General features: G+C 46.5%; 1 protein-coding gene across 1 annotated transcript in view; it reads left to right on the plus strand.

Annotated features, from left to right (window-relative positions):
* The first annotated feature begins 15,381 nt into the window (after nt 1–15,381).
* Nucleotides 15,382–26,857, plus strand: part of KCNK5 (potassium two pore domain channel subfamily K member 5) — a 39,634-nt gene continuing 28,158 nt past the window's right edge. Inside the window, exon 1 of the mRNA XM_053602289.1 lies at nt 15,382–15,567. Within this exon, the coding sequence (XP_053458264.1) occupies nt 15,382–15,567 (186 nt within the window). The remainder of the gene's footprint in view (nt 15,568–26,857) is intronic.

Raw genomic sequence — 26,857 nt, forward strand, 5'->3', positions numbered from 1 at the left:
AAATGCTGCAGCACCGTCGTCCCTGCACTTCTCAGGTCCTCAAGGACACACAGGAACATTTGGAGATCACGTTCTAGGGAAGTGCCATGCATGGAGTCCTGCCCCAGTTCTGGCTCACTCTTTGACCTTAGAGTGTATCTGTCCCCACAGAGAAGATTGTCCCAGCCCAGATGCCAGCAACCTTCAGCAGAGGTAGCAGTCACCTTTAGTTGCAGTATTAGGTAGATTATGATGGGTTTTATTGCTCCACTTGATAAGCAGGGGCATGACCCATGTACACAGCAATTATAACACAGAAGGAAATAATTCTAAGCTGTGTGCAAGTATTCCCAGTGCCTCTCAGAAAGGACCCAGAGACTGTCTGAATTTCTATGAGCAACAAGGGACCGTGGCTCTGTACATTTCCCAGTCTACCTGGATCCATCAGTGTTTGTTGAATTAATTCAACACTTTTTCAACCCAAGCAGGACCCCTAAGCTTCTTTATCAAATCTATTTGCCTTCCTTTCATCCCTTCCCATCTTTATCCTAAGATATTATTTCTGTGGAAAGAATAAGTGATGATCAGTTTCAAAAGCTCTAATAGGCTTGGCTCCTATAGCTCAGAGGCTAGGGCGCCAGCCACATACACCAGAGTTGGTGGGTTCAAACCCAGCCTGGGCCTGCCAAACAACAAGAATTACAACCAAAAACTAGCCGGGCATTGTGGTGGGCTCCTGTAGTCCCAGCTACTCGTGAGGCTGAGGCAAGAGATTGGCTTAAGCCCAAGAGTTTGAGGTTGCTTTGAGCTGTGACGCCACGGCACTCTACCCAGGGCGACAGCTTGAGACTTTGTCTCAAAAAAAAAAAAAAAAAAAGAAAAAACTCTAATAGTGTTCTGAGGTTTGGACCTGTAGTACATTTTTATCAACACTGTCTGTAAAGCTTATAGCTATTTGCAGAACCTCCAGTTGCTTGAAAACTGCAGGTGATTACAGAGCTTGTCGGTTTTTCCACAAAATAAAAAGCCATTCACAGATCCTGCAGTTGTTTGCAGAGCCCTCCCCTATTTGCAGAGCTTCTGGTGTATAACTGTCTTAAAATTTCTAAATTATTTAAAATTGTAAATGTAAAATACGTAGCTGTTTGCAAAACTAGCAGGTGTTTCCAGAGCCTTGCTTGGGTGAAAGACAGACCAGGGCACTTCACAGTCAGCAGAAGAGAAGGAGGTTGGGTCTTTTCACAGGTAGGATGATCGGTACTCAGGATTTGTCTTACCTGGGCAACTGGGCAGAGTGCCAAGTACGGAATGAGGCAGATGCTCATTGAGACTGCAGTTGTTTGCGGAGCTCTTCACTGTTTCACATGCCACAGTGGTTTGCAAAGCCTGTTGAAGGTGATCGGTATGCCTGGTGAATATCTGACTTCTAGCTGGGCTTTTCTTCCTGAGCTAACAGTGGGCATGTCTTGAGCACAGAATATGTGTTCAGGGTGGTGCCAAGAGATTTGAAGGACACAGAAGTATAAAGAAAGGCCTTGCCTGCAAGAGATTTTCCATGTAGCTGGAGAACAAACATGGAGCTTACAGGGATCCTGAGAACAGTCCGTGCAGGTGCACAGCGTGTGGAGGGTGTGAGCTTCTCACAGCAGCAGCCCTCTGGTCTTCAGCGTCCTTCTCCCCACATCTGAGCAGGACAGCCCCTCCCGTGCTATGCTCCATCCACACGCACGCCCACAGCCTTCACGATGCTCCCCATCCCCTGCATCACACTAAATTATGCAACAGCTGCTGACCTTCCCTTTCCACATTAAAGCCTCTTTCTCTAAGCATCCTGATTCTAGCTAACCAGCAAGGGAAAAAGGTAATTGAAAAACAAATTTGCAGCAAGTTCTTGGCCACTGGGAAGTGTTGCCATGAAGGGCACATTTACATTTTGATATAAGAACTTGGAGACAGCCAGGGCGTTCTGATGGCGATGGCGGTGAGAACCAGGCACAGTGGCCAGCAGTAGGAATGAATGGTGCCCGTCCACCCCGGCTGCCTGGGGGAGGGCCTATCCCCACAGGCACAGGCCCATCCCACCTTTGGGTCACAGCTGGAGTCTGACTGAATCTTTGTTAATTGAATTCCCTTTTCCCAGTGACTCACAGGCCCATTGCAGAGCTAGGACGCGCCTGGAATGAGAAGTGGTTCCAGTCTAGGCATAAGCTGAGGAACAACTCAGTAGGTGCGAGCCAAGGGCTTCTTGCTGAACAGAACAGCCTGATTCCAGCTCAATCTGCCTCTCTTCGAGCTCTTGTGTGTTTGTTTTCTTAAACTTCAGGTTGGACTCAGACTCAGTCCATGTAATTCAGGGCTGTTTCAGTTCTAATCCTCCACCCTGAGAGTTAGTCCAGTTCTCCCCGGTTTCTATCTCATCCCCGGGACAGCTTTGCATCCTGTCTCAGGGAAATCTTCCTCTTCTACTCTAAGAGCTCTCAAGAGAGCCACAGCTGCCAGCTTCTTGGGCTTTCCAAACTGGGAGCAGGAGTGAGGCAGTGTGATCCACTTGGGAGAAGACAACCACCACTGGGGGCCATGACCCCCAAATCTGTCCTTGCAGATTTCTGAATTCCTGGTCCTCTGTTCCACTGCCCCATGGGTTACTTCACCCAGGTCTTCCCAGAGCACCTTACACTCGGAAGGCCTGAGCCACACTCATTTTCTTTATCCCACTGCTGTGGTCTCCCTGCCTCATTCCCTACCAGGCAATTGCCCAGGTAAGAGGAGTCCTGTCTCTCTGAGTCCTAATCATCCTACCTGTGAAAGAACCCTAACTCCTCCTCTTCTGTGAGGTCCCCCCTCTGTCTTTCACACAGGTAAGGTAGCAATCTCCTTCCTGCTGTTGTCCTTAGCCCTTTCTCCAACTCTGGCCCCCCAGGATCATCGTCCGGTCAGTCAACAAGTATTTATGGAGCACCTAGAATGTGTCCATCATTAGGGACACTGCAGTGAGCAAGATAGACACAGCCATGCTTCAAAGAGCTTTTAGTCAGTAGGTCTTTCTGTTAGTACCTGTCTGGAAAGGATGCCTCTCTGCGGCCGGTGCAGTGGCTCACACCTGTAATCCTAGCACTTTGGGAGGCCAAGGCAGGTGGATTGCTTGAGCTCAGGTGTTCAAGAGTAGCTTGAGCAAGATGAGTCCCTGTCTCTACTAAAAATAGAAAAACTAGCCAGCTGTGTGTCAGGTGCCTGTAGTCCCAGCTACTCAGGAGACTGGGACAAGAGGATCACTTGAGCCCAAGATTTTGAGGTTGCTGTGAGCTATGGTTGTGCCGCTACGGTATCCTACCCTGGGCGACAGAGTAAAACTCTGTCTCAAAACAAACAAACAAAAAGGATGCTTCTCTGCAGTGTTTGGTTTTTAATACACACACATGACAGATGTTTATTGAGAAAACACTAGAAAATGCACATAAGTATAACCAAGGGTAAAAAAAATCCTCCGTCATTCCTACCACTCTGTCTGCTCTCTACACTCTCTCATCAAGAAGAAATTGTTAGCCTTTTGGTGTCTTTCTGGACATTTTTCCTTTTCCTATTTGAATGTTTTAAGACACTACTTCTCACCCCTAATTTTTATTTACTATTTATTCAGCCAGTGTTTTCCTTTGCATTTTGTTTTTATTGACAAATAAAATTGTACATATTTCTGGGGTACAACACCATGTTTTGAAATAGTTAACATGGTGGAATGGCTGAATCAAGATAATTAAATAGGCATTCTCTCCTACACTTGTCATGTATTTGTGGAGAGAACACTTCAAATCCACTCTCTTAGCAATGTTCAAATATACAAGGCATTGTTACCTAACTATGGTCAGCAGATACCTGTTATTGGGCACCAATATATGCCGAGCCTGGGCTAGATGCTGGGGGTGCAGAGATGGATAATCCAATGGAAGAGACAGATATTAACCAAAGAACCACGCCAGTATGTGGTTCCCACCGTGATGTTCCTCACGAAGCACAGGGGGTTAGGGAAGAAGGAGCACATGTGCTAGGGCCATGGGAACTCGGGGCAGTCAGGAAAGCTTCTCCATGGGAATCAGGCTTGCTAAGGTAAAGGGGGTAGAGGGCCAAGTGTGGGGCAATAAAAACTTGTAAAGCAGAGCTGACTTACCCATTAGCTGCAGTAGGTGTGTGTCCAGCGCCTATTGTATAAAAAGGAGCTTGTGAAAATATTTGAATTTCTTTAAATTCATAAGGAAAACATTGAACTTTTAGGTCAAAGAAGATGCTTTATTAGGGGTACATGGCACCCCTCCTGGGTGAGGAGCACAACTATAATGGGGACTTGAACAAATACAAACAATGTAACCTAATTGTAACCTCATATTAATCTGAAATTAAAAAAATTATTTATTATATAATATTCACATGTTAGTCTTTATAGTAATTATTCATTAAATATACTTTATGGATGAAGGCAAGTGTACCTGGGGCCCTTGAAAGTCATAATGTGGCCATGGTCTACAGGTGGGGGTGATGCAGAAACGATATCAGGAGATGTGACTGCAGGAGCTGAACTTGGAGGCCATGGTATGAGACTTTATCCTCTGAGCAACAAGAAAACAGAGGACTGACAAACATTTTATTCAGTTTCTTAAAAAAAAAAAAAGTCCTTAAAATAACCCATAATACTAGCTGGGTAGATGGTAGCTCAGGCCTGTAACCATGTCACTTTGGTAGGCCAAGGTGGGAGGATCACTTGAGGCCAAGAGTTTAAGACCAGCCTGAACAACATAGTGAGAACCTGTATCTACAAAAAAAAAATTTTTTTTTTTAATTAGCCAGGTGTGGTGGTGTCTACCTATAGTCCCAGCTATTCAGCAGGCTGAGGCAAAAAGATCCCTTGAACCCAGGAGGGGGAGGTTACAATGAACTATGATCCCACCACTGTACTCCAACCTGAGTGACACAGCAGAGGCCTTGTCTCTAAAAATAATAATAATAAAAACCACAATACCACAATTGTACTTTAAAAATATTAATATCTGGGAACAAATAGCAGTGATGGTTGTGCAAGATTATGAATGCACTTAATTATCACTGAATTAGATGCTTACAAATGGTTAATATCAGGCATCCTCAAACTTTTTAAACAGGGGGCCAATTCACTGTCCCTCAGACAGTTGGAGGGCCTGACTATAGTTTAAAAAAAAAAAAAAAAAACTATGAACAAATTCCTATGCACACTGCACATATCTTATTTTGAAGTAAAAAACAAAACAGGAACAAGTACAATTCACACCGCTTCATGTGGCCCGTGGACCGCAATTTGAGGATGCCTGGTTAATATGGTAAGTTTTTTTATGTTTATTGTACCATAAATTTTAAAAAAAGGCAGTAAACAAAATTAACAAAAGTCCTTAATGTCAAATATCCATTGGGTATTCATATTTCCAATTGTCTCATAAATATAACAAATTGTTACATTTCTATTTTATTTTCGTTTTTTGCTGTTTGTTTAAATCAACAGCCAAATAAGGTCCACATGGATAATTGCTCTCTTTTAAGTCTCTTACAGTCTATAGGTTTCTGCACAATCTTATCTCCCCTCCTCTTTTTTTTTCTTGTTATTTATTTGGTTTGGGTTTGGGTTTGAGACTGAGTCTCACTCTCTTGCCCCAGGTTAGCATGCCCTGGCATCAACCTAGCTCACAGCAACCTCAAATTCCTGGGATCAAGCAATCCTCTTACCTCAGCCTCCTGAGTATCTGGTACTACAAGCATGTGTCACTACACCTGGCTCATTTTTCTATTTTTAATAGAGACAGGGTCTACTCTTGCTCAGGCTGGTCTCAAACTCCTGAGCTCAGGTGATCTGCACGCCTCAGCCTCCCAAAGTGCTAGGATTACAGGCGCGACCACTGTGCCTGGCCTATTTATTGGCTAATAAAACAGATTGTTTGACCTATATATCGTTGATTACATCTCGGTGGTGTGATTTAACATTTTCCTGTGTTCTGCATGTTTCCTAGGAATCAGTTGTTGGATCCAGAGGCCTGATGGTATTCAAGTTCAACTGTAGCAAGGGCAGGTTTAGAAATCTGCCTTTTCTCTTCTCTAGGGATGCTGGGCCACCAATGGCCCCAAGTGGAGAGAGGAGAGCAGGTGGAAGGCTTGAGCAGACACAGGGTCTTCCTATCCCATCCAGGGTGGATGACCAGCAGAGGAAGGGGCAGTGGTAGCCCCTGGGTTTACCGTCCACCACCTCTGGGCACTGGCAGGAGCTCCTCCTGTATAGCAAGCCACCCTTGGCAATTGAGGATCGCCTCATTGAGCTTTCCTTGTGCTGTAGGCTTTTAGTGTTGGAATCAGCAGCAAGGCTGGCTGTGTTGGGCCCCTAGGTAAAGGCCTGGCTCAAAAATGGCACAGGACTTGGTGCTCGAAGAGCATTGTGCTCAAGGTGGGGCCTCTCTCTGTCTGAGGCTCTTCAATAAGACCAGCCCGGTCTCAGTCCTGGATTCTTCTGTACCAGACTGGGCAAGTTCCTTACCCTCCCTGAGCCTCAGTTTTCTCATGTGTAAAATGGGGATAATTACAAGGTCTGTCTGGGAGGGTGACCTTGAGTTTGAATGCAGGACTGTTGTAAAGTGCTGAGCTCAGCGCCTGGCACAGGGAAACCTGCAGTAATGGTGACTCAGATCACCGTATTGCTTATAACTGGTTCCTTCCTTGGTGGTGAGAGTGAATGAGTGAGACCATTCACTCCAGTATGGTTGCCTTCAGCAAGTAAAGTCCTTGCACTGGACTTTAATCAATGGTTATTTTCCAGACAGATCCAGCTTGGGTCCCTGACACCAAGATTAGGGTGGTTGGTTTGAGGAGGAAAGTGCGTCCGATATTAAACAAATAGTAACTTCTGTGTTATGAGTTCCTTAGTATCTTATGGGGCTCCAAGCCCATGGAGGCCCAGTGCCCTGTGAGCTGTCACCCTGGAACACACATGTTGGGACTCGAAGGCCAAAGTCCTGAGTGTGCTCAAGTTCTCTGTTCCCCAGTTCCTTCTTGGACGTTGGCTCAGGAGGCAGAGATTCCGGGAATCCTGATTCCTCCTTCCCCTTGGCATCCTCCTTGTCCTCCTCCCTTCCCTACTCCCCTCTCGACCAATCCTCAGGCCCCTCTACCATTTGGTAGACCAGTGGCCAGTTGTCTTGGGGATCTTCATGTTACTCAGGAACAGCCAGACTGGGTCCAGATGGGGCTGCTGGAGGCTTATGCAGCCAGCCAGGTGAGAGGGGTTGGGGGAGGGGCTCTGGCTGGGAGCAAAGTGTTTAGGCAATGAGGGGTGAAGGGCAGATCACCACTAGTGCTGAACTCCAGAGTGCAGCAGGTTCTACAGCAGCAGCATAAAGGAGCAGAGCTCTGGAGACAGTGACAAGGCCCCAAGTCACAAAGCTGCTGCCTCCCTAGCACCTCCCGCACTATCCCTGCTTCCCACTGCCACTTTTCCTACCTTCCTTTGGGTCCCCATCATCATAGCCCTGGACTATTGTCACTGCCCCTGAAGGACATAGGTGCCTGGGTGAATTCCTAGAAATCCTACAAGGATCAGGACACTTGCCTGCTTGTCTGCATTCCCTTCCAGGCAGAATGCCTAAACTGACTTTTGTTGGTGAAGCCCTCTGGCATTGTGGTGAAGTCTATGGACTTCTGCTTAGTGTGATGTTTTAAAACATGTAAAATAAAATATATCATGTTATTAAGGCAACAAATTATGTTAAAACACAATGATTAAGATAGTTCTTAAAAATAAAATTTATCTTACATGCGCTTTTTAAGAAACACCTTATATTACAATTATAGCAGCGGGTCTTATAATCAACATAATTTTGAAACACTAGTTTGAGATGTCTGCCACCATTTCATGTGATAGGAAAAGTACCATAATATCTGTTGGTGACAGAGTCTTAGATGCTGCTAATAGTACTGTGGTTTACTGGCTACATATATATTTTGGTTTTTTTTTTTTGAGACAGTCTCACTATGTCGCCCCGGTAGAGTGCCATGGCGTCACACCTCACAGCAACCTCCGACTCATGGGCTTACGTGATTCTCTTGCCTCAGCCTCCCATGTAGCTGGGACTACAGGTGCCCACCACAATGCCCGGCTATTTTTTTTGTTGCAATTGTTATTGTTTTAGCTGGCCCGGGAGGAGTTTGAACCCACCTCAGTATATGTGGCAGGTGCCCTACCCACTGAGCTATAGGTGCCACCCTTACATTTGTTCTTAAAGGTGATGGTAAATTTCAGATAGAGGCCAGTGCAAATAAAGATTCAATATTCCGTATCTAAATTCAAGGAGCCCCTGAATTCCATCCATAGACCTCTTGGTGACTGCAAGTTAGAACCCCTCAGAATGGCACCCAAGACTCACCAGACCCTCCATTGTGTACCTCGTGGACATGATCTTGGATCGCCCCTCCCTCTAGCGCTGGCCTTGTTGGTGTCTTGTGATGCCAAACTCACCTCCTTCTTTTCTGCTTTCTTAACTTGTTTCCTGGTTTCACCTGTGGTCTGCAGCCAGTCTATTGGAGAATTCTTTACCTAGCTTCCAAGATGAATATCAAAGTTAGTCAGCCTCTTTGAGGTCATTATTTTTTATTTTTTTATTTTTTATTTTTTATTTTATTTATTTATTTTTTTTGAGACAGGATCTTTCTCTGTTGCCCTGGCTGATAGAGTACAGTGGTGTCATCATAGCTCACTGCAACCTCAAACTCCTGGGCTCAAGCTATCCTCTTGCCTCAGCCTCCTGAGTAGCTGGAACTATAGGCACAGCTCTATCATGCCCAGCTAATTTTTCTATTTTTATAGCAATGTGATCTCTACAAAAGCAAACACTCAGGCTGGTCTCTGACTCTTGACCTCAAGTGATCCTCCCTTCTCAGCCTCTCAAAGTGCTAGAATTCTAGCTGTGAGCCACTCTGCCCAGGCTGAACTCATTCTTGACCTTACCTCTTCCCCCAACACACCCATCATCATTGTGCTCCCTGACCCCCAACCCTAAATAGCCTCTACTTCTAGTCATTCAAAAGTCCTTTGGGACAAGGACAGTACCATAATATACTATATCCCCAAGGTTTGCACTGAGCCTGTCACATAGCAGTTGTTCAAAAAAAATTGAAGGAATAAATGACTAAATTAAATAAACGTATGCATATGAGACATTGCAAACAGTTGCCCAAGGACTCTGGCAAGGTCAGCAAAGTATTGTTATCTCTACATGTCAAGAGCAATTGTCCCCACTGACCATTTATTGTTCTCATGCCCAAAGTCCTAATCTGCATTAAGGGTGACCAGCAAAGGGTCCTAGCTGGAAGAGACCAGTGGGGACAAGCCACGATCTCCAGAAGAGGCACCCTAACGTACAGAGGACAAGAGAGGTATCCACAAAGGGATGCGAGGGTGTACTCATACCCCAACAATGAATAGGGGAGGGGTGGGCTAGCAGGTTGAGGATTCTCAGTACCGAAGGAAACCAGGAGGCTTCAAGGGAGCTGAAAGAGGCCATGGGAGAGGCCATGCTCAGATAAATGAGGAAAGCAATGGATTCTGGGCCCACGGCACCCTGTGTACCTTGAGCAATTTACTTCACATCTCTAAACCTCAGTTTCCTCACCTGCAAAATGAGCTAATAATCCTTTGTAGTGCCATTGCAACCATTAAACAAAGTAGTAATCACGACTAAATGCCTTATCTATGTGTTTATTAAATATTTAACACATAATGGACATGTAAAAAGTACCTTGTCATTATTGCTACAGACAAATTGGCCCCAGTGTTCTTCCTCCTTGCCACTCACCTTTTCCTCTTCTATTCCCCTCATCAACCAGCACTGCTCCATCACCCCAAACCTCCCTGCCCACGGTGCCTGTAGAGTCTTCCAGCCAGGAGCCACTTTTGGGAGGATCCTGGGGAGGAAGTAGGGGGTTCCTGTGAACTCTGTGTGGGTAAGTGCATGGGTGCATTTTCTTCAGAGAAACAGCCCTAGATTAGGAGCCAGTGGCTCACACCTTTCGTCCTAGCACTCTGGGTGCCCCAGGCAGGTGGATTGCTTGAGCTCAGGAGTTGAGACCAGCCTGAGCAAGAGTAAGACCCCCATCTCTACTAAAAGTAGATAAAATAGTCTGGCATTTTGTCAGGTATCTGTAGTCCAGGCTACTCTAGAGACTGAGACAAGAGGATGGCTTAAGCCCAAAATTCGAAGTTGCTGCAAGCTTTAACATCCCTCTACTCTACTCAGGGTGACAAAAATAAAAAAAAGAGGGAAAAAGACTGGGATCCACAAAAGTAGTGTTAGAGTTTTAATGCAAAAGTCCTTCTGGTGTTTGAAAAGAGGTCTTTGGTTAGGGAGGGCAATGTTTGACACACAGGAGTGGTTCTCAGATGATGGAATTTAAGGAATCAATTACGGTTGGGGAAAATGATGAGGAAGGTTTAGGAGAAGGTCCCATAAATCACACCTTGCTGTGTTGCTCCAAAATGACCCAGTCTAAGGAAAGGTTTTAGGGTGACTTTTGAATTAGTCAGAGTGGGGGCCTTTCTTGTTATTGAGTTATTTTTCCTGGCAATAAAAATTGTAAGTGTTGCCAAACAGCAATGAAATTCTGATAATACCATGTTCCCTTTTTAAGGAAAAGACTTTGTAATGGCAATAGAGACCTATCTGAAATCTTCAAATGCAAATAATTTGGAATTGGTGCTTGAGTACTGCTCTTAACCTTCAAGGACACATTGCTTGATAGCTTAACTGGCTCCCAGAGCAAAGGACATGTAGCTTTGCTATTAAGAGTAACTGAAACCCTGCCAAGATAATACTTACCTAACTTAATTATCCTCCCTTAGCCATATCTCTCTCCTCAATGCCCAGCTTATTCTTGTAACTTCAAACATCTTATGTTGAATGTACAAGTTCTATTTGTCACTACTTTTGTTTATTGTGGTAACAAAAAATTTAGCATTTTAACCATTTTTGAGTGCAGTAACAGTAGTGTTATATATATGCACATTGTTTTGCAACAGCTCTTCAGAATTTTTTTTGTTTTTGAGACAGAGTCTCACTTTGTCGCCCTCAGTAGAGTGCTGTGGCATCACAGCTCACAGCAACCTCAAGCTCTTGGGCTCAAGTGATTCTCTTGCCTCAGCCTCCAAAGTAGCTGAGACTACAGGCGCCCACCACAATGCCCAGTTATTTTTATTTTTTTTACCTTAAATGTAATGGTTTATTGAAAGTATATGAATTTATTAATAAAATCTTAAGCAATATTCAATTTCTATGAGTATGCAAATCAAATGTTATTTTCATTCCAGTATGATCTCATACAACAGATAGCTCAACTGAGTAAAAGTTGTATAGTTTTCATTTTTGCTAAATAATCTGTCAAAGCCATTTAAAACAAATATATTTCAAGCTGTCTACATGTGAATAGGAAGGACCAATACATCTAAACAAAGTAAATATTAAAATAAGGTATTTCAATCAATTTTAAACAACCAGAGTTTTGTTCTTTCTTTTTTTTTTTTTCCAGTTATTTTTAGAGAGGAGGTCTTGCTCTTGCTCAGGCTGGCCTCCCAACTCCTGAGCTCAGGTAATCCATCCACCTCAGAGTCCCGGAGTACTAGGATTACAGGCATGAGCCACTGTGCCTGGCCATAATCTTGAGAATTTTTTTTATCTTGCAAAACTGAAATTTTATAATTGCTAAACTCCTCCCCTCTTCTCGTTCTCCCAACCCCCCCAGACCATGAAATCACCATTCATTCTACTTTCTAAGAGTCTATTTTAGATACCTCTTATAAGTGGAATCATGCAGTATTTGTGTTTTCATGAACAGCTTCTTTCACTTGTTTGACTTAGTATAATGTCCTCCAGGTTCATCTATATTTTAGCATGTGACAGGATTTTCTTTTGTTTTTTTTCTGGCTGGGAAATATTTCATTATAAGTGTATATCATTTTCACTACTTCTGTTAAATATCTTTGTTGCTCTGTGATTTTATTTTGTTCTGTGATGATTTTCCTGGTGCTACATATAAAACATGAAGTTTATCTTATCATGCACATTGAAACCTTTCTAACCAAATAAATGAGGATTTTAAGACATAAAAATTCAATAAATATTTCCTCTAGGTTTCCAAATGGTCCCCTTAGAAATAAAGCAAGTTTATAAAATAATTGATAATCTTCCACAATGCAAGCTATTTTATGAGGCACTTAATATCATTTGTCTTTTAAGCAATATGACAAAAAGAAAAATAAAAATAGAACTGTTTTGACCTTTTTCAGTTGAGAGCTATAAAGCTTTTTATTTAAGGAAATAAGGTTTTCAAGTGATTGTGATATTGAACCACTTTATGCTCTTAATGGCTTTTTACTTCTTTGATCAGAAGCAATTTGCAGAAGGCAACTATTCCTCTCTGAAATTCCAAAACTGAATATAAAACAATACAAACAGAAATAAAACAGTAACAATGTTTTAACATTATGAATGCATTATTGTGTTCATTTAACTGAAAGGATAATCCCTTCACCTAACTTGAAATAAGGAAGAAACAAAACTGGGTGTGGATGCTTTCGTGGCCAGACCCTGGGAGCTTGACCTTGACCAAAACAACTGATCTGCTCTGCCAATTTCTCCAGGTGAGACTCAGGTAAGTCTAATTATCTGTTGCTGTCAAGGTGAAACTCAACTCCATTGTGAAAGCTGATTTTTTTTTTTTTAAATGGCACTCTGAATAATAATCAGCCATGATGATAAGCATAATAGTAAGAAATACACATGAACAATTGGAATGAATTTATTCATTAGCTCTTAGGAAAAAATATACCCACCTGTACATGAATACAGTACACACTTTACCCTTTTCAAGTTGTCTAAGTGCACAATTTCATTCACAGAAGCCCCCACTGGCTGCCATGCTGAGAATGGGCACCTCATGTGCCTTTGTCCTGTGGTCCAGATAACCTTGGGAAAGTGTAGATTCAACAGTGAGGCTGGGCCGGGGTGGGGGAGGGGAGGCTGGAAAAGGAGAAACACATTCTATAGGGCAGGAGACAAAGGAGAGGCCGGAGAGGCCGGAGGAGGGAGAATGGAGAGCCAGGGAAGGCAGTTTAGGAAAATACAGGAAAGGAAGGGATGGGGCAAAAGAAGGAGAGGATGAGAGCTAAGCATGACACAGAAGCGAGAAAGAAAACGGGCACAGGAAACGAAGAAACCAAGAGGTAGGACACAGAAACCAGGGGTTATAAAAGCTTCGAATAAAAATCAATTCTTCCCAAAGTATTCAGTGTTTTCATGAAGCAGGGAGACCAAAATAGGAAGAGGCCCTTTATTTTCTTAGGAATAGAACACAGACCGGAGGTGGGAGAGGAATGGTGGAGAATTTTCTAAACAAAGAGAGCCTGTGGTCTCTCAAACTGTCCCCACCCCATGCTGGCTGAAGTGTTCACACTGCAGCCCCTGGCTTTCTCACAGAGTGCTGTGCTGCATCCGGAAAGGGGCATCCAGGACAGAAGCTTGGTCTCTGTATTCAGCTCAGAGCTGGAGAGAGAGAATGCAGAATTGGGGTTCAGGCAAAGACCTGGGGGGCAGGGTGGGTAGGAGTAGCAAGGGTTAGAGGAGAGGGATCTCTTCTGTGGGTCAGGGGGCCTGGTGCTGGGAGTGGCTTGTCAACAGAGGAGCCAGCCCAAGACTTTATCAAGGGTGATCTTTGCCCAGGAGGGTCTGGAGGGGACTGGCACTGCAGGCTTCAGGGATGCAGAATGAGGAAATCTGGGCCTCCTCTAGCTTCCTGCTCTGGTCTTCTCTGGGCAGGCACGTGAGTCTGTAAAGGAACAAACTAATCCACTTGAGCTTCACTTTCCTCACTACAAAGGATGAAATGATCAGCCCTGCTTACAATGCATGTTTACAGAATCACAGAAAATGAGTGTGAAATATCCTGCGCGTGTGTTTTTGACAAATTTATTCACTCTTTCCCTGAACACGTTTATTGAGGGTCTACTATGTCATAGGCACTGTGAATACATCATTGCACAAACGAGATTCTCTCTTTCTCCAGCAGACATTTCAGTGTTTATGTGTGTGGGGGGGCGCAGGGGCAGGGGGCTGTACATAGTAAACAAAAGAAATGAAAGTTGTACACTGAAGTTAGGCGAAATTTAGTGCTAGGAAGAAGATAAAGCCAACCAGCTAAGGATGCAGGGGCAATTTGCAATTTTAAGCAGGGTTTTTTTTTTTTTGTTTGTGTGGGTTTTTTTTGGCTGGGGCTGGGTTTGAACCCACCACCTCCAGCATATGGGACCGGCGCCCTACTCCTTGAGCCACAGGCGCCACCCTTTAAGCAGGGTTTTGAGTATGTAAGAGGTCAAGTGTTTTCTGTAGTTACAAAGTGGGGTTGGGGGAAGGAGTCAAAGCAGTGCTGCCTGCTCCTTCCAGATACCAGGAGGTTTGTAGGGGTAAAAGGGGGTCTCACTAGGACAGGTGAAAGTAGGACAAGAGGGAGGAGCCACGCGTTTGTGATTGGGTTAGTTCCTGATATCCTCTGATTTCCTATGGCTTCTTCAGCCCTGTTCTAACTCTCCTTCCCCAAGCTTACAGAAAGGTGTTTGAAGGAGAGACAGGAAGGGACTGATAATGAAGCTTTCTTGGAAGAAATATCAGTAAATAAAAATTGAATTACAATAAAAATGTCAATAACAATAAATTCCTGACTTCAGTCGTAAGGTGCACAATCATTTTAGCTGAAACACGACCACTAATAACAAACGCGAAGTCCAGAGACTGCAACCCCGTGGCGGTCTAGGGGGAGTGAGGGGGGCAGTGCAGCGCCCTCGGGCGGCGGGCCCCAAGAACCAAAAGAGCACTGAGCTCGGTCCAGCGCACACCTCGCCTCATGTTAACTCCCGCGCCCCGGGCGGGGCCGGGCGGGGGACCCGGCTGGAGTGGGCGTGTCGTGAGCGGACCCCGCCCCCGCCAGGGTCGAGAGCCGGCTGGGTGCTGGTTAAAGAGGCGCGCGGAGGCGGGCGCGGCGCACCCTGCTCCCGGCGCGCGGAGGAGCTGCCCAAGTGTCTCCTGAGAGTCAATTCCTGTGTTCCTCCCGCTCCTTACGCCCCTCGGCCCCCTTGGTGTTCGCCCACCCCGGCCCGCGTGAGCAGAGCTCCACGCAGTTCCCCGCTCTCAGTGCCCCAACTTGGCTAAGCAACTTTGTCCGGAGAGCTCCGCTTGGGGGGACAGGGCACTGCGCATGCGGAGCTCCAAATTCAAACAGCTGTTTCCAGGGGCTCCAGGGCTGGCGACCCAGAGCGGCTGGGGCTAGCAGGGGCTTTCTCTAGGAGGCGGCGGCTCCGGAGCCATGGTGGACCGGGGTCCTCTGCTCACCTCGGCCATCATTTTCTACCTGGCCATCGGGGCGGCGATCTTCGAAGTGCTGGAGGAGCCGCACTGGAAGGAAGCCAAGAAAAATTACTACACACAGAAGCTGCATCTGCTCAAAGAGTTCCCGTGCCTGAGCCAGGAGGGTCTGGACAAGATCCTGCAGGTGAGCCACCTCCTGAACTGGCTAGAGCTTTAGGGGTGCTGAAGGGAAGACCCTCACAGTTTTTGATGACTCTCAGTTTCCGTGAAAGGTTCTGGGTTGACGGGAGAGGAAGTTCCGTCACAGATCAGGCTTTGAGGGTCTGTACCTCACCCAAGGGACATGGGTCTCCCCATGCGCAGAAACTCACCGGAACCTAGTTTGCTTGGAGGAACTTGGACTTGACTCCATGGTAAACTGGGCCCCTTGGTGGCTCGGTGTGCGGGTACCTCCCTCTTGGAGGGAGGCTGTGGGGTGGATAAAGGCGTTTATCTTTCCTTGGAGACGCTCCCGGAGTCCGGGAGCTGAGCCGGGTGCCACCCCCTCGCGTCTCCACCTCCGTTTTCCTGGGGCAGTGCCGCGCCCGCCCGACTTTTTTTTAATTTTTAAGAACGTGAACCCGGCAGAGCTGCGGGAGGGTCCCCCAGCCTAAACCTGGGCAAAATTTTTCCACCCTAGCACGGCCCCTGAGAGGGGTTAATGACTTCTGTCGGCCTGAACCCCTGAAATGAGGGCTGGTGCCTGGAATGCTGGGGACGCTCTCAGGCTTCCGGGAAGGCTTATCTTGAGGAGACATCCTCAAGGTCTTGGAATTAAACTTTGTGAAAGTAACAGGTTGCACAAACGACAAAACCTGAGTAGTCCTCTTTTAATAAGAAAGGGGAGCCTATGCAGTGGGGTGGATGGTGCCAGCATTGGGAGTTGCTTATTTTCAGACTTCAGGGGCCCATGCCCTGTGGATGGAGTTGGCCTCACTCGGATAACTGGGACTGACCATCCTGGCTGAGACTTTGGGCCAGTTTGGGGACTGAGGGCTTCTATCTCAGGTTCTCAAGGCTCAGCTTCAACCATCCACCCTTCTCCGCCTGCATTCCCACCTCCCCAAGTCCCTGTAGAATGACCTGGACCTGAGTAAAAGTCCAAGATTGCAGGGGTAGAGTAAGAGTAGACTGTCCAAGGTGTTATGTTGCTCTTGGGATGAGAAACGGCAGAAAGGAGGTCTGATAAGGAATAATGTTTAATCCACAGCATCTCTCCAATACTATCTATATCCATAATAGTCACTATTATGACTATCTAGTCTCTCATTTTCCAACTTAAGTTTCCCCATATGAGAAATGGGAACAAAACCATCTTCATCCCTCTTTTTTGCCTGGGACTTTTGTAAGGTTGAAAGTATTTGGAAGACATGAAGACATCTTGCCAGTGGTAACACCCCTTTTTGTCCCCAGATCTATGGACATCCCCACAGATGAGCATATAGGTGTTTCTTGGCAGCCAGGCACACAAAGCATTGTCCTATAAGGAGGCCGGCAGAAGGGGAGGTTTAGTCCAGCAAGGGCTCAGGGATGGATTTTAGTGGAGAGTCTCCTATCCTGTGGCAGTTTCCCAGATGAGTGCAGGTGAGGAGGTGATTCTAGGGAGGCTGAGCTTCAGAAGGTAAATGGTTGGTGTAGCCCTCAGTAATAGCAGGAGTTCTGGGATAATTGGCTTTCTTCTGGTGGGTGCTCACCCTGGTGTGTGTGTTTTGGGGGGGAGGTCACTTTATGATTTCCCTTGAGGAAACAATTCCTCTGGAGTACAAGTTTTTGTTTAGTTTGCTCCCCAGCTTTGTTTAGAGGGGGGAAGAGGGCAGGCAGGAATGATAAAGCCTTGAGCTGCCCTCCAAGTGTTTCCCTCTGAAATGTTGCTCCACCACTGCAGGGGAAGGAAGGAAAGAATTCAAGGCTGAATGTGGGAAAATAAACTTCAAAACACAAGGAGAAGGGAAAGGGGGGTGGTCGGGGTTAGGCAGCCGGGTGCAGCTGGTGGTGGTAGTTTTGGAGGCTAGACAACTTCCTTAAGGTATTTGAAAAAAACAAAATGCCTCTTTTGAGGTCCTGCTGAATCTGTTAGCAGTTACACCTCTCCCCCAAAAGTGGGCAGGTAATTTTAGAAAAAGGGTTGAGGCATCAAATTTGGGCATCAGTCTCTAGTCTGATTTGGAGACCATTATAGATAAGTTCTTGAACAAGGACAGCCATGTCCCTGACCCCAGCCAAAAAAACCTTCAAACCATCCCCAACTGGGCTCAGTCCCCTCCCTTTGTCGGAAAAACCCAAGAAGTGAAAATGGACCAGTGGTGGAAGCGTTTGCTGGCATCAGTTCTAATCTGCTGAAATCTGCCTGGCTCTGCTTTCTGATCTGTGACTTGAGGCACTGCCTTAGGCCTCAGGAAATTGGTTTAAGGAAAAATGAAAACTCAAAAATCTTCTTTCCCATCTGGCTGCTTAAGCATTTTCCACCTGGGGTTCTGTATTTTTGCTGGTTCTGAATCACCTTGTAAAATCATAAAGGAGCCCTGAGCTGGGACTTCCTGGGGTGGGAGCAGGGACTGGATGAGAATTCTTAGAAGAGAGGTGGGTACTCTCTGGTTTGGATCTTTTTTTTTTTTTTTTTTTTTTTTTGAGATAGTCACCCTTGGTAGAGTGTCATGACATCACAGCTCACAGCAACCTCAAACTCTTGGGCTTAAGTGATTCTCTTGCCTCAGCCTCCCAAGTAGGTGGGAGTACAAGTGCCTGTCACAACTTCTGGCTATTTTTAGAGACAAGGTCTTGCTCTGGCTCAGGCTGATCTTGAACTAGTGAGCTCAGGCAATCCACCCACCTTGGCCTCCCAGATTGCTAGGATTACAGGCATGAGCCACTGCACCGGGCCTGGGTATTTTTTTCAATGCTGGAAATGATGTGTGCGCTTTCAAATGTAGGAGAAAAGACATCAACACACCTTTCTTTAGAAATATTACTAGAGGCCGGGTGTGGAGGCTCACTCCTGTAATCCTAGCACTCTGGGAAGCTGAGGCAGGTGGATAGCTTTAGCTCACAAGTTCCAGACCAGCCTGAGCAAAAATGAGACCCCATCTCTACTAAAAAAAGAAAAGCTGAGGCAAGAAGATCGCTTGAGCCCAAGAGTTAGAGGTTACTGTGAGCTGTGACACCATGGCACTCTAGCCAGGGTGACAGCTTGAGACTCTTATCTCAAAAAAAAAAAGAAAGAAAGGAAAGAAATAACTACTAGAGTTGTCAGGTGCTTCCTCCCACTCATGGTGCAGTTGAACTGAGATGCAAAAGCGGACTTTGAAGTGCCTCATGCCCCTGCCAACCTGGAGCCACCTGGTTGCCTTCTTTCCTGCCTTCAGAACCATCTTGAACCCTTTTCTCTCAATCAAGATTTTTTGTGACCTGTTCTCCCAGCCTCTTCCTCAATTGCAGACTCCCCTGAGGGAAGTCAGCATTGGAGGCACTGCTGCTCTTGTGTTGGGCATTGTGAACGGTATTATCCTCATTTTATGGTGCAAGCTGGTTTTGCCATCTGGCTGGCCAGTTACTCATCAAACCATTTAACTTAACTTTGCCTTCCTTTCCTCATCTGCAGTTATGAGGGTTTGGCACAGCTCCAGTAAAGTAGAAACATTAGGCAAGATGTATATAGAGAGTGAGCAGGTCTCCTGACCTTAGTATTTATTAAGCACTCATCAAACAAGGCAACTTGCTAAGTGCTTTACCTACCTGCATTATTTTAGATGCTCTTTACAGTGACCTCATGTAGTCATAAGAGAAGTTAAAGTGGCTGCAATGACACAGCAGGAAGCACAGCAGTTTGCCTTAGGAGCCTGCACCAGTGGTATACCTTTACCCTCCCTCTTTGGCACGTGAAAATGCTGAATGTTGCTCTGTAAGTGATCTTAGTAAATTGGCGTGGCTGGGCTGTGGTCTGCTGGGAAATTCTATTTTCTGTTTCCTTTACAAAGGCAATGAAGGGCACGCCAGCACCTCCTGTGTTGTTGCCTGGTCCATCCAGCACCTTCTCTGTTACTAAAGTAATACATGAATTCCACCCCTCTGCTTCTCATTTTGGAACCTCCCTCCTCCCCACCAAAACCCCCCCAGAGGATTGGGTTGAAGAGGAGGAATGACAGCCCTTCTCCCACCTTCTGCCTCTGGTATGCAGTGATCGTAAACAGAGGGTTCAAAAGCTTACCAAGCGCCAGACACTTGGATTAAGTACTTCACATAAACCCTAGTTTTAATTTAATTTTAAAGACTACCCCATGAATGAGGAAAATGAGGAAAGAAGATGTAACTTGCCCAGGGTCACACAGAGCAGAGTCAAGTTTCAAGCCTCCTATTTCAAAGCAAGCATCTACATGCATATTAAGCGCCCACTATGTGCCAGGCACTGGGCAGAACTCCAGGGGTACAGAGAATTAGGCGGGGCTCAGAACTGCCAGGGAGAAAGATAAATAAACCCACTGGGAACAAGACAACGGGTGTGGACCACAACAGAGGTGTTCCAGAGGTCCTCAATGAGGGGCCCCCTGTCCAGCCTAAAGATTCATGAGGGCTCTCGTGGGAAGACCTCAAGCCAGAGTGAGGTCTTGGAATTAGAAAGACCTAGCGAGGAAAAGGGGGAGAGTGGCGAAAAGAGTCCTAAAAGGATGGGAAATTGCACTTTGTCCTAGTTTGGGAGGGCTTCTTGCTGTGTTCTCGAGAGTCCCATGTCTCCTGTGGGTGGGGTCTCCTGGGGTTCACTCAAGATTCTGCTCTTTGCTCTGGCATCCCACATCAAACTCTGGGTTTTCTGAGACTTCTCACGTAGCTGACCCAATCCCAGAAGCTCTCGGATCCCACTGGACTCCTTCCCTCCCAAGTGCCAAAGTGCATTATTGTATCCTAGGGTTTTGCATGAGTACTCTAGGGTTTGCTAGACCCTTTGTGCTATGCTTTACATACTCCAGTCTACAGTAGTAAGTCTAATTCCAATTTCGAGGTTCTGACATTCGGTTATTAACACAAGTCCTCCCTGAATTTGAAAGATAAAACTATGGTGTATGTGATGAAATTAAATGTGGGTACACTGAATTTCAGGGGGGAATTGAGGGTTAACGTGAACACTTCCTTTGTTTCAAGCCTGGTTGGAAATTGTGAAACGCACTGATCCACTGAACTGCCTTTGTTAAGTGAAGGGAGCACAATTGATCTTTTGAGGATCTTGGAGGCCTTAGCAAGTTAGTTCTGAGCTTAAGTTCTTGAGTCTAGGACTGCCGAGGTGGAAAAGTGGGTAAGTTGGATTTTTGAGAGGAAATGGAAGAGGTCCCTTCCTAATGGCTCATTTCTTATTTATGTTCCACTCCAAAGTTTAGGTCAGGGGAAAAAAAAAAACCCTTAAAAAAGGAAGTCTGCCTTAGTTAACTGCTCTGGTTAGAATTTTATTAAATTGCTTTGAGAGTTTTACTAGAGCCTTGGGATGGTTACAGATGGCACAGTAATAGAGAATTGTTGGGGAAAGAAATTAGTTGTTAAGTGTCAATCCAGGAATCTGAGGTTGCAGTGATCTATGATGGCACCACTGTACTCTAGCCGGGGCAACAGAGTGAGATCCTGTTTCTAAAAAACAAAAAATTAGCAAGTGTTGATAGACTCCAATGAGAGTGGGAGAGTTGTTCAGGAGGGACTGCAAGGGAGGTGATGATTGTTGCCTCTAACTATTTTCCTGGGGTTTTGCACTATTTATAGTCTGGCGTTTAAAAGAAATACAGTCCTCCAGTTTTGAATGCTGTGCTTGGCTGTCCCTGACCTCAGGCCAAAGGCTTTCATCTTCAACTTGGCTGTTTGCTGTCAGCTTGGGCTCAGCCTGTGAACTGTGTGTGTGGTTGGGGGAGGGAAGTACAAGGCTTTGGGGAGCAGAGAGGCCAGGCTCCTGAGGGGGAACCCCCAGGAGGGTCTGTGCAGATGGAGATGCCATATCTGAGTGGTGCTGCGAGAACCTGTTGACCAGAGCTAGGGTGATACAGAGAAGTGTGGTGGGTGACCATAGGGAGGCTTGTGAAATAGGTTTGCCTCCATCCAATATTCATTTTAGGGAATGGAAAAAGTAGAGGTGCATCTCCTTGGGATTTCATTGAGTCCCCCTGCTCCTAGAAAAGGAGCCCTGGAGTGCACATTCTCCCCAGGGATTGCTCGCCCTGTAGAGAGGACAGGATGCCTTTAGTAGAGTTCTTCCTCCAAGTGCCACTGTAGGGACTTAACTGTTGCTAAAAGAATCACCATCCAAGCAGTATGTCTGATGTTATGGTTGTTGCCTCTGAGGGCATGCCCATAGTCTGCTTAAATACATAGCAAGTGCATTAAGTGTGGGCCGCTTATCACAACTACTCGTAGATACCCCTACCCTGCAGTGGGGCAGCCCGTGTACAGGTGTGGTGGGCAGCATCTAGGAAGATATTCCTAGAGCAGAGGAAATGTTAACTGAATTATTTTTGGTGTAAAAAAACGCATAAAATTTACCATTTTAGCCATTTAAAATATATTTTTCTTAGAGACCGGATCTTGCTCTATCGCTTAGGCTGGAGTACAGTGGTCCGATCATACAGTTTACTGCAACCTTAAAAACCTGGGCTCAAGCAATCCTCAGCCTCAGCCTTCTGAGTAGCTGGGACTACAGGCGTACACCATCACACCCAGCTAACTTTTTTATTTTTATTTATTTATTTTTTTTGTGGTTTTTTGGCCGGGGCTGGGTTTGAACCCGCCACCTCTGGCATATGGGACCGGCACCCTACTCCCTGAGCCACAGGCGCCGCCCTTTATTTTTATTTTTGAGATAGAGTCTTACTCTGTTGCCCAGGCTAGAGTGCCATGGTATCAGCCTCGTTGAAAGGACCCTCAAATTCTTGGGCTCAAGTGATCCCCTTGCCTCAGCCTTCTGAATAGCTGGGACTACAGGCACCTGCCACCACGTCTGGCTAATTTTTTCTATTTTTAGTAGAGCCGTGGTCTCACTGTTGCTCATCTTGGTCTCAAACTCCTGAGCTCAAGCAGTTCTCCTGCCTCAGCCTCCCATAGAGCTAGGATTACAAGTATGAGCCACTGATCCCAGCCTAACTTTTTATTTTTATTTTTTTGTGGAGATAAGGCCTTTCTATGTTGCCTAGGCTGGCATTGAACACCTGGCCTTAAGTGATTCTCCTACTTTGGCTTCCCAAAGCGCTGGAATTACAGGTTGAGCCACCTCGCCTGGCTGTTTTGACCATTTTTTAAGTGTACAATTCAGTAGTAGTAAGTGTATTTATAGTTATGAAACAGATTTCTAGAACTTTTTTTGCAAAACTGAAACTATACCCATTCAACAACTCTCCTCCCTCTTCACTCAGCCCCTGGTAACCACCATTCTACTTTCTGTTTCTGTGAATTTGGCTACTTTAGATATCTCATACGTGGAGTCGTACAAGGTATTTGGTGTGTCAAACGGTATAACCACTATGGAAAACAGTGTGGAGTTTCCTCATTAAAAATAGAACTCCCTGCCGGGTGCAGTGACTTGCATCTGTAATCCTAGCACTCTGGGAGGCCGAGGTGGGTGGATTGCCTGAGCAAAAGAGAGACCCCATCTCCACTGAAAATAGAAAAACTGAGGCAAGAGGATCGCTTGAGCCCAAGGGTTGGAGGTTGCTGTGAGCTATGATGCCACAGTACTCTAGCCAGGGGGACAGCTTGAGACTCTGTCTTAAAAAAAAAAAAAATAGAACTCCCAAGTGATGTATTAATTCCATTTCTGGGTGTATGACAGCCACGTTTTTAAAGAACTATAGAAGAAGGGAGGATGGTGCTCATTCTTGCCCACAGCCTGTAGGGAGGGATGGTACTGCAGGATGGACCTGCTTGGCCTCAGCCTCAAGACTGGAGGGTCACGTGGCCAGGCCCTTCTGAGTTTCGCCAAGGAATTTGAACTCCATCAAATTTTTGTAATTTTCAAGCAGGGGAGTGAACATTTCAGAACGTTTCTGCTTCTTTCGCAGCCATTTACAACTTAAAAGTTTTAAGTGGAATATTCTAGTCTAAATTAACGACATTTCTGTGGGCTGAGCCCTTCACCTCAGGACTGTTCTGATAAGGACGCCTCCTCCTTCCTTTCTCTTCCTGTTCATGTGATGGAGTGTGGGTTTTCTCAGAAAACCCATAGAGCCTACAGCCCCCAAAGACCCTCTTTCACACCCCTGCTTTCATTTAGGACACCCCACTTCTTACCATTAGCTCCTTGGGAAGTCCAGGTCTGGGTCCCTGCCCCAGCTAAACATATTGCCCCTCCTGTTTGGTGACCTTCCCAGGCTACACCTGAGGTCCCCTCTCTGTAGAAGTGGAGGTGCTGTACAGGAAGCCCTGTACAATTGCCTGAGGCCTCTAGGCTTTGGGAGGACTTGCCCCAGTCCCCAAACCCCAGAGACCTGGCAGGGCTGGGAACACCGAAGGGGTCCTCCCTACCGGCTATCATTTCTATGTGGGCTGAAGCCTCAGGAGTTAGGGTACCTTTAGCCCCGAGGAGTTCAGTTTAGCTCAGGAGAGAAAATGGGGCCATGGTGAAGTGCTTAGTGACAGGCCGCGGATGGTGGAGGCTGGGGGTCTGCGAGGAGTCTGTTTCTGTTTCCTGATGCCTTTAGCGAAACCACTCAGCCTTTCGGGATCTGGCTCAAAACAAAACACAGCCCCTTGCTTCCCGGGGCCCTCATCTGGAGGAAAAAGCAACATCACAGCGCTGTGGAGACAGATGAGTGAAATTTCACTCTTGGATTGGAGGAGGACGGGCTTGCAGGGTGAGTGGTGTGGGGACAGGCTCAGTGAGGATTCTGTAGAGGGCCGCCCATGTCCCAGGCCTTTGGCTGGGACATTACTGTGTCTTCTTGAACCAGTCCTATGGGCTAGGGGTCATGGCTACTCCCACTGAGCAGGAAACCAGAGACTAGGCAACTCGCCTGTATCTACGCTGCTAGGTGGACATTCAGCCCCCCTGGCTCTCTCAGCCTTCAGTAGGTCTTGTCCACAAGTGGAGGTCGAGACAGGCCTGGGCAGGGAGGGAGGTGTTTGGCTACTGGCTCTATGAAATACTCACATGTGTCATGTCACTGAGTGTTGGCAGCAGCCCTCTGCAGTAGGTGCTGTGACCAGCACTGCCTCACAGAGGAAGCAACACACTGGACCACAGAGGTTAAATAACCTGTGCAAGCCAGACAGCCAGAAAGCAGAAGAGCCCAGAGCCCAGAGCCCAAACTTGGAACCTTCTGTTCCATGTTAGGCTACAGCGAAGGTGGATGAAAACAAGGAGTCAAGGTGTAGCGCTGAGACGTGCAGGACCTGTGCGGTGTCCTCAGAATCCTAGGGTGCGTGGGGCAAAGATTTCAGGATGCTGAGCTGTGTGATCTCAAGAAGTCATCTCACCTGTGAAATGAGACCGCAGTGTATTGGATTCCTCATGTCCATGGAATCCCAGGTGACTTGCTGTGTGTTAGCTGCTGTTCGTGTGTCCCATTTCTCTGGACACCTTGTCCTCTCTGCAGTCCTGAGTCCATTTCCTACATATTAACCCATAAGGCACCCCCAACCCCCAAAGTTAATGGTCAACACCTGGAAATTTGGAACATTTTTACTTCCTCCTACCTTCTAGTACGGCTCTGCCCAGTCTTGGCTTGCCCCAGGCCTTGGTTAAACCATTTCTTTCATGCAGAATTCCTGGGTGCAAATGCCTCATGGGTATCCTCCCTGTGTGGTGGTCACCTAGGACCTGGGATCAGAGTTGAGCCCTCCTGGGGGGCAGACATCACTCACTTCCTCTCTTATCTTTGATTAGCTTTGAAATGTGCTCCCCCCACCCCCATCTAAATATTTGGGTTTCCTGTTGAAATATTTAGGCAGTGCTGTGTACTTCTGGCTGTTGTTACCTCCCTTGCCCCCTGTAATCTGGCTGCAGCTGCTTAGCAGAGCCCTTCCCCCTTGAGTCTGGGAGAGAAGCCATGCAGGTCGGTGGGTGGCAGGATCCATTTTGCCTGGTGAAACCTGAAGATGGGCTGCCAGGGGCTTTGTTGGTCACGTCGGGTGGGGAGTACACAGTAGAGCCCCTTTCACTTTTCTGTGCATCCATGCTTGGGGCTAGGGATGAGAAACCTTCATCTAAATTATTTAGAAACCCTAAAATGTAGGGGCTGGGCATGGAGTCCGAGGTGGGTGGATTGCTTGAGCTCAGGAGTTTGAGAGCAGCCTGAGCAAGAGCAAGACCCCTGTCCCTACTAAAAATAGAAAAAACAGTGGGGCATGCCTGTAGTCCCAGCTACTTGGGAAGCTGAGGCAAGAGGATTGCTCAAGCCCAAGAGTTTGAGGTTGCTGTGAGCTATGATACCAAGGCTCTCTACCAGGGCAACAGAGTGAGATTCTGCCTCTAAAATTAAAAATAATAATAAGCCACTATATAGGAAAAGACTGATTTTTTTTCTGAGACAGAGTCTCATTCTGTCACCCCAGGTAGTAGAGTACAGTGCCATCATAGATCAGAACTCACTGCAACCTCCAACTTCTCGGCTCAAATAATCCTCCTGCCTTAGCCTCCTGAGTAGGTAGGGTGCGCACTCACCTAATTTTTCTATTTTTGGTAGAGTTGGGGGTCTTGCTGTTTTCAGCCTGGTCTGAAACTTTTGGCCTCAAGAAATCCTCCCACCTTGGCCTCCCAGAGTACTAGGATTACAGGAGTGAGTCACTGTGCCTGGCTGAATAGCTGATTCTAACTTGGATTCTAGTTCTTCCTACATACTGGTTTGTACTGCATGATGCTAGCCAGCTTTTACCTCTGTGGACTCATCCTTCCTTCATTCAGCAGATAATTACTAAGCATGTACTGAGTGCCCAGACCCATTGGAGGGCTGCTGCCAGAGAATGCACCCCGGTCCTTTCTTAGGGATGTCTTCCAACCACGTACTACGGAAACCAAGAGAGCAAGTGGAGGAGCTGGGGCGGGGAAATAACACCTCCCTGCCCCTTCCTTGTGGAAATCGCTGTTTAATCTTCAGAGCCTTCTGAGGAGGAGCGGGGAGGGAGAAGGCTCATGCTGTTTGCAGAGGAGAAGGGCAGCTCCCTAGCTGGTGGTACCTAGAGCATGACTGGAGCCTGCCCTGGGTTTTGTCACCCTTTTGCCCACTCCAGGGGGAGGAAGCAGAATTGTTTACAGAGTTTTGTCAGCAGCACCTTAGCGACACCACCCAGTCTTCTAAGAAACTTGCAGATATCCAGAGTGCACTGTGTGCACCCCTGCAGATCACCGGACATGTGCCTTCTGTGACCTCTATGGGCCTGACTCTGGGAGGTCTGGTAGCCACATCGATACTATCCCATTCCCTAGGTAGGAAAACCAAGGCCTGGTGAAGATTAAGCTGGGGAAAGAAAGAACTCTG

Source organism: Nycticebus coucang, chromosome 9 (genome assembly GCF_027406575.1).
Source record: "Nycticebus coucang isolate mNycCou1 chromosome 9, mNycCou1.pri, whole genome shotgun sequence".
Lineage (NCBI taxonomy): Eukaryota > Metazoa > Chordata > Mammalia > Primates > Lorisidae > Nycticebus > Nycticebus coucang.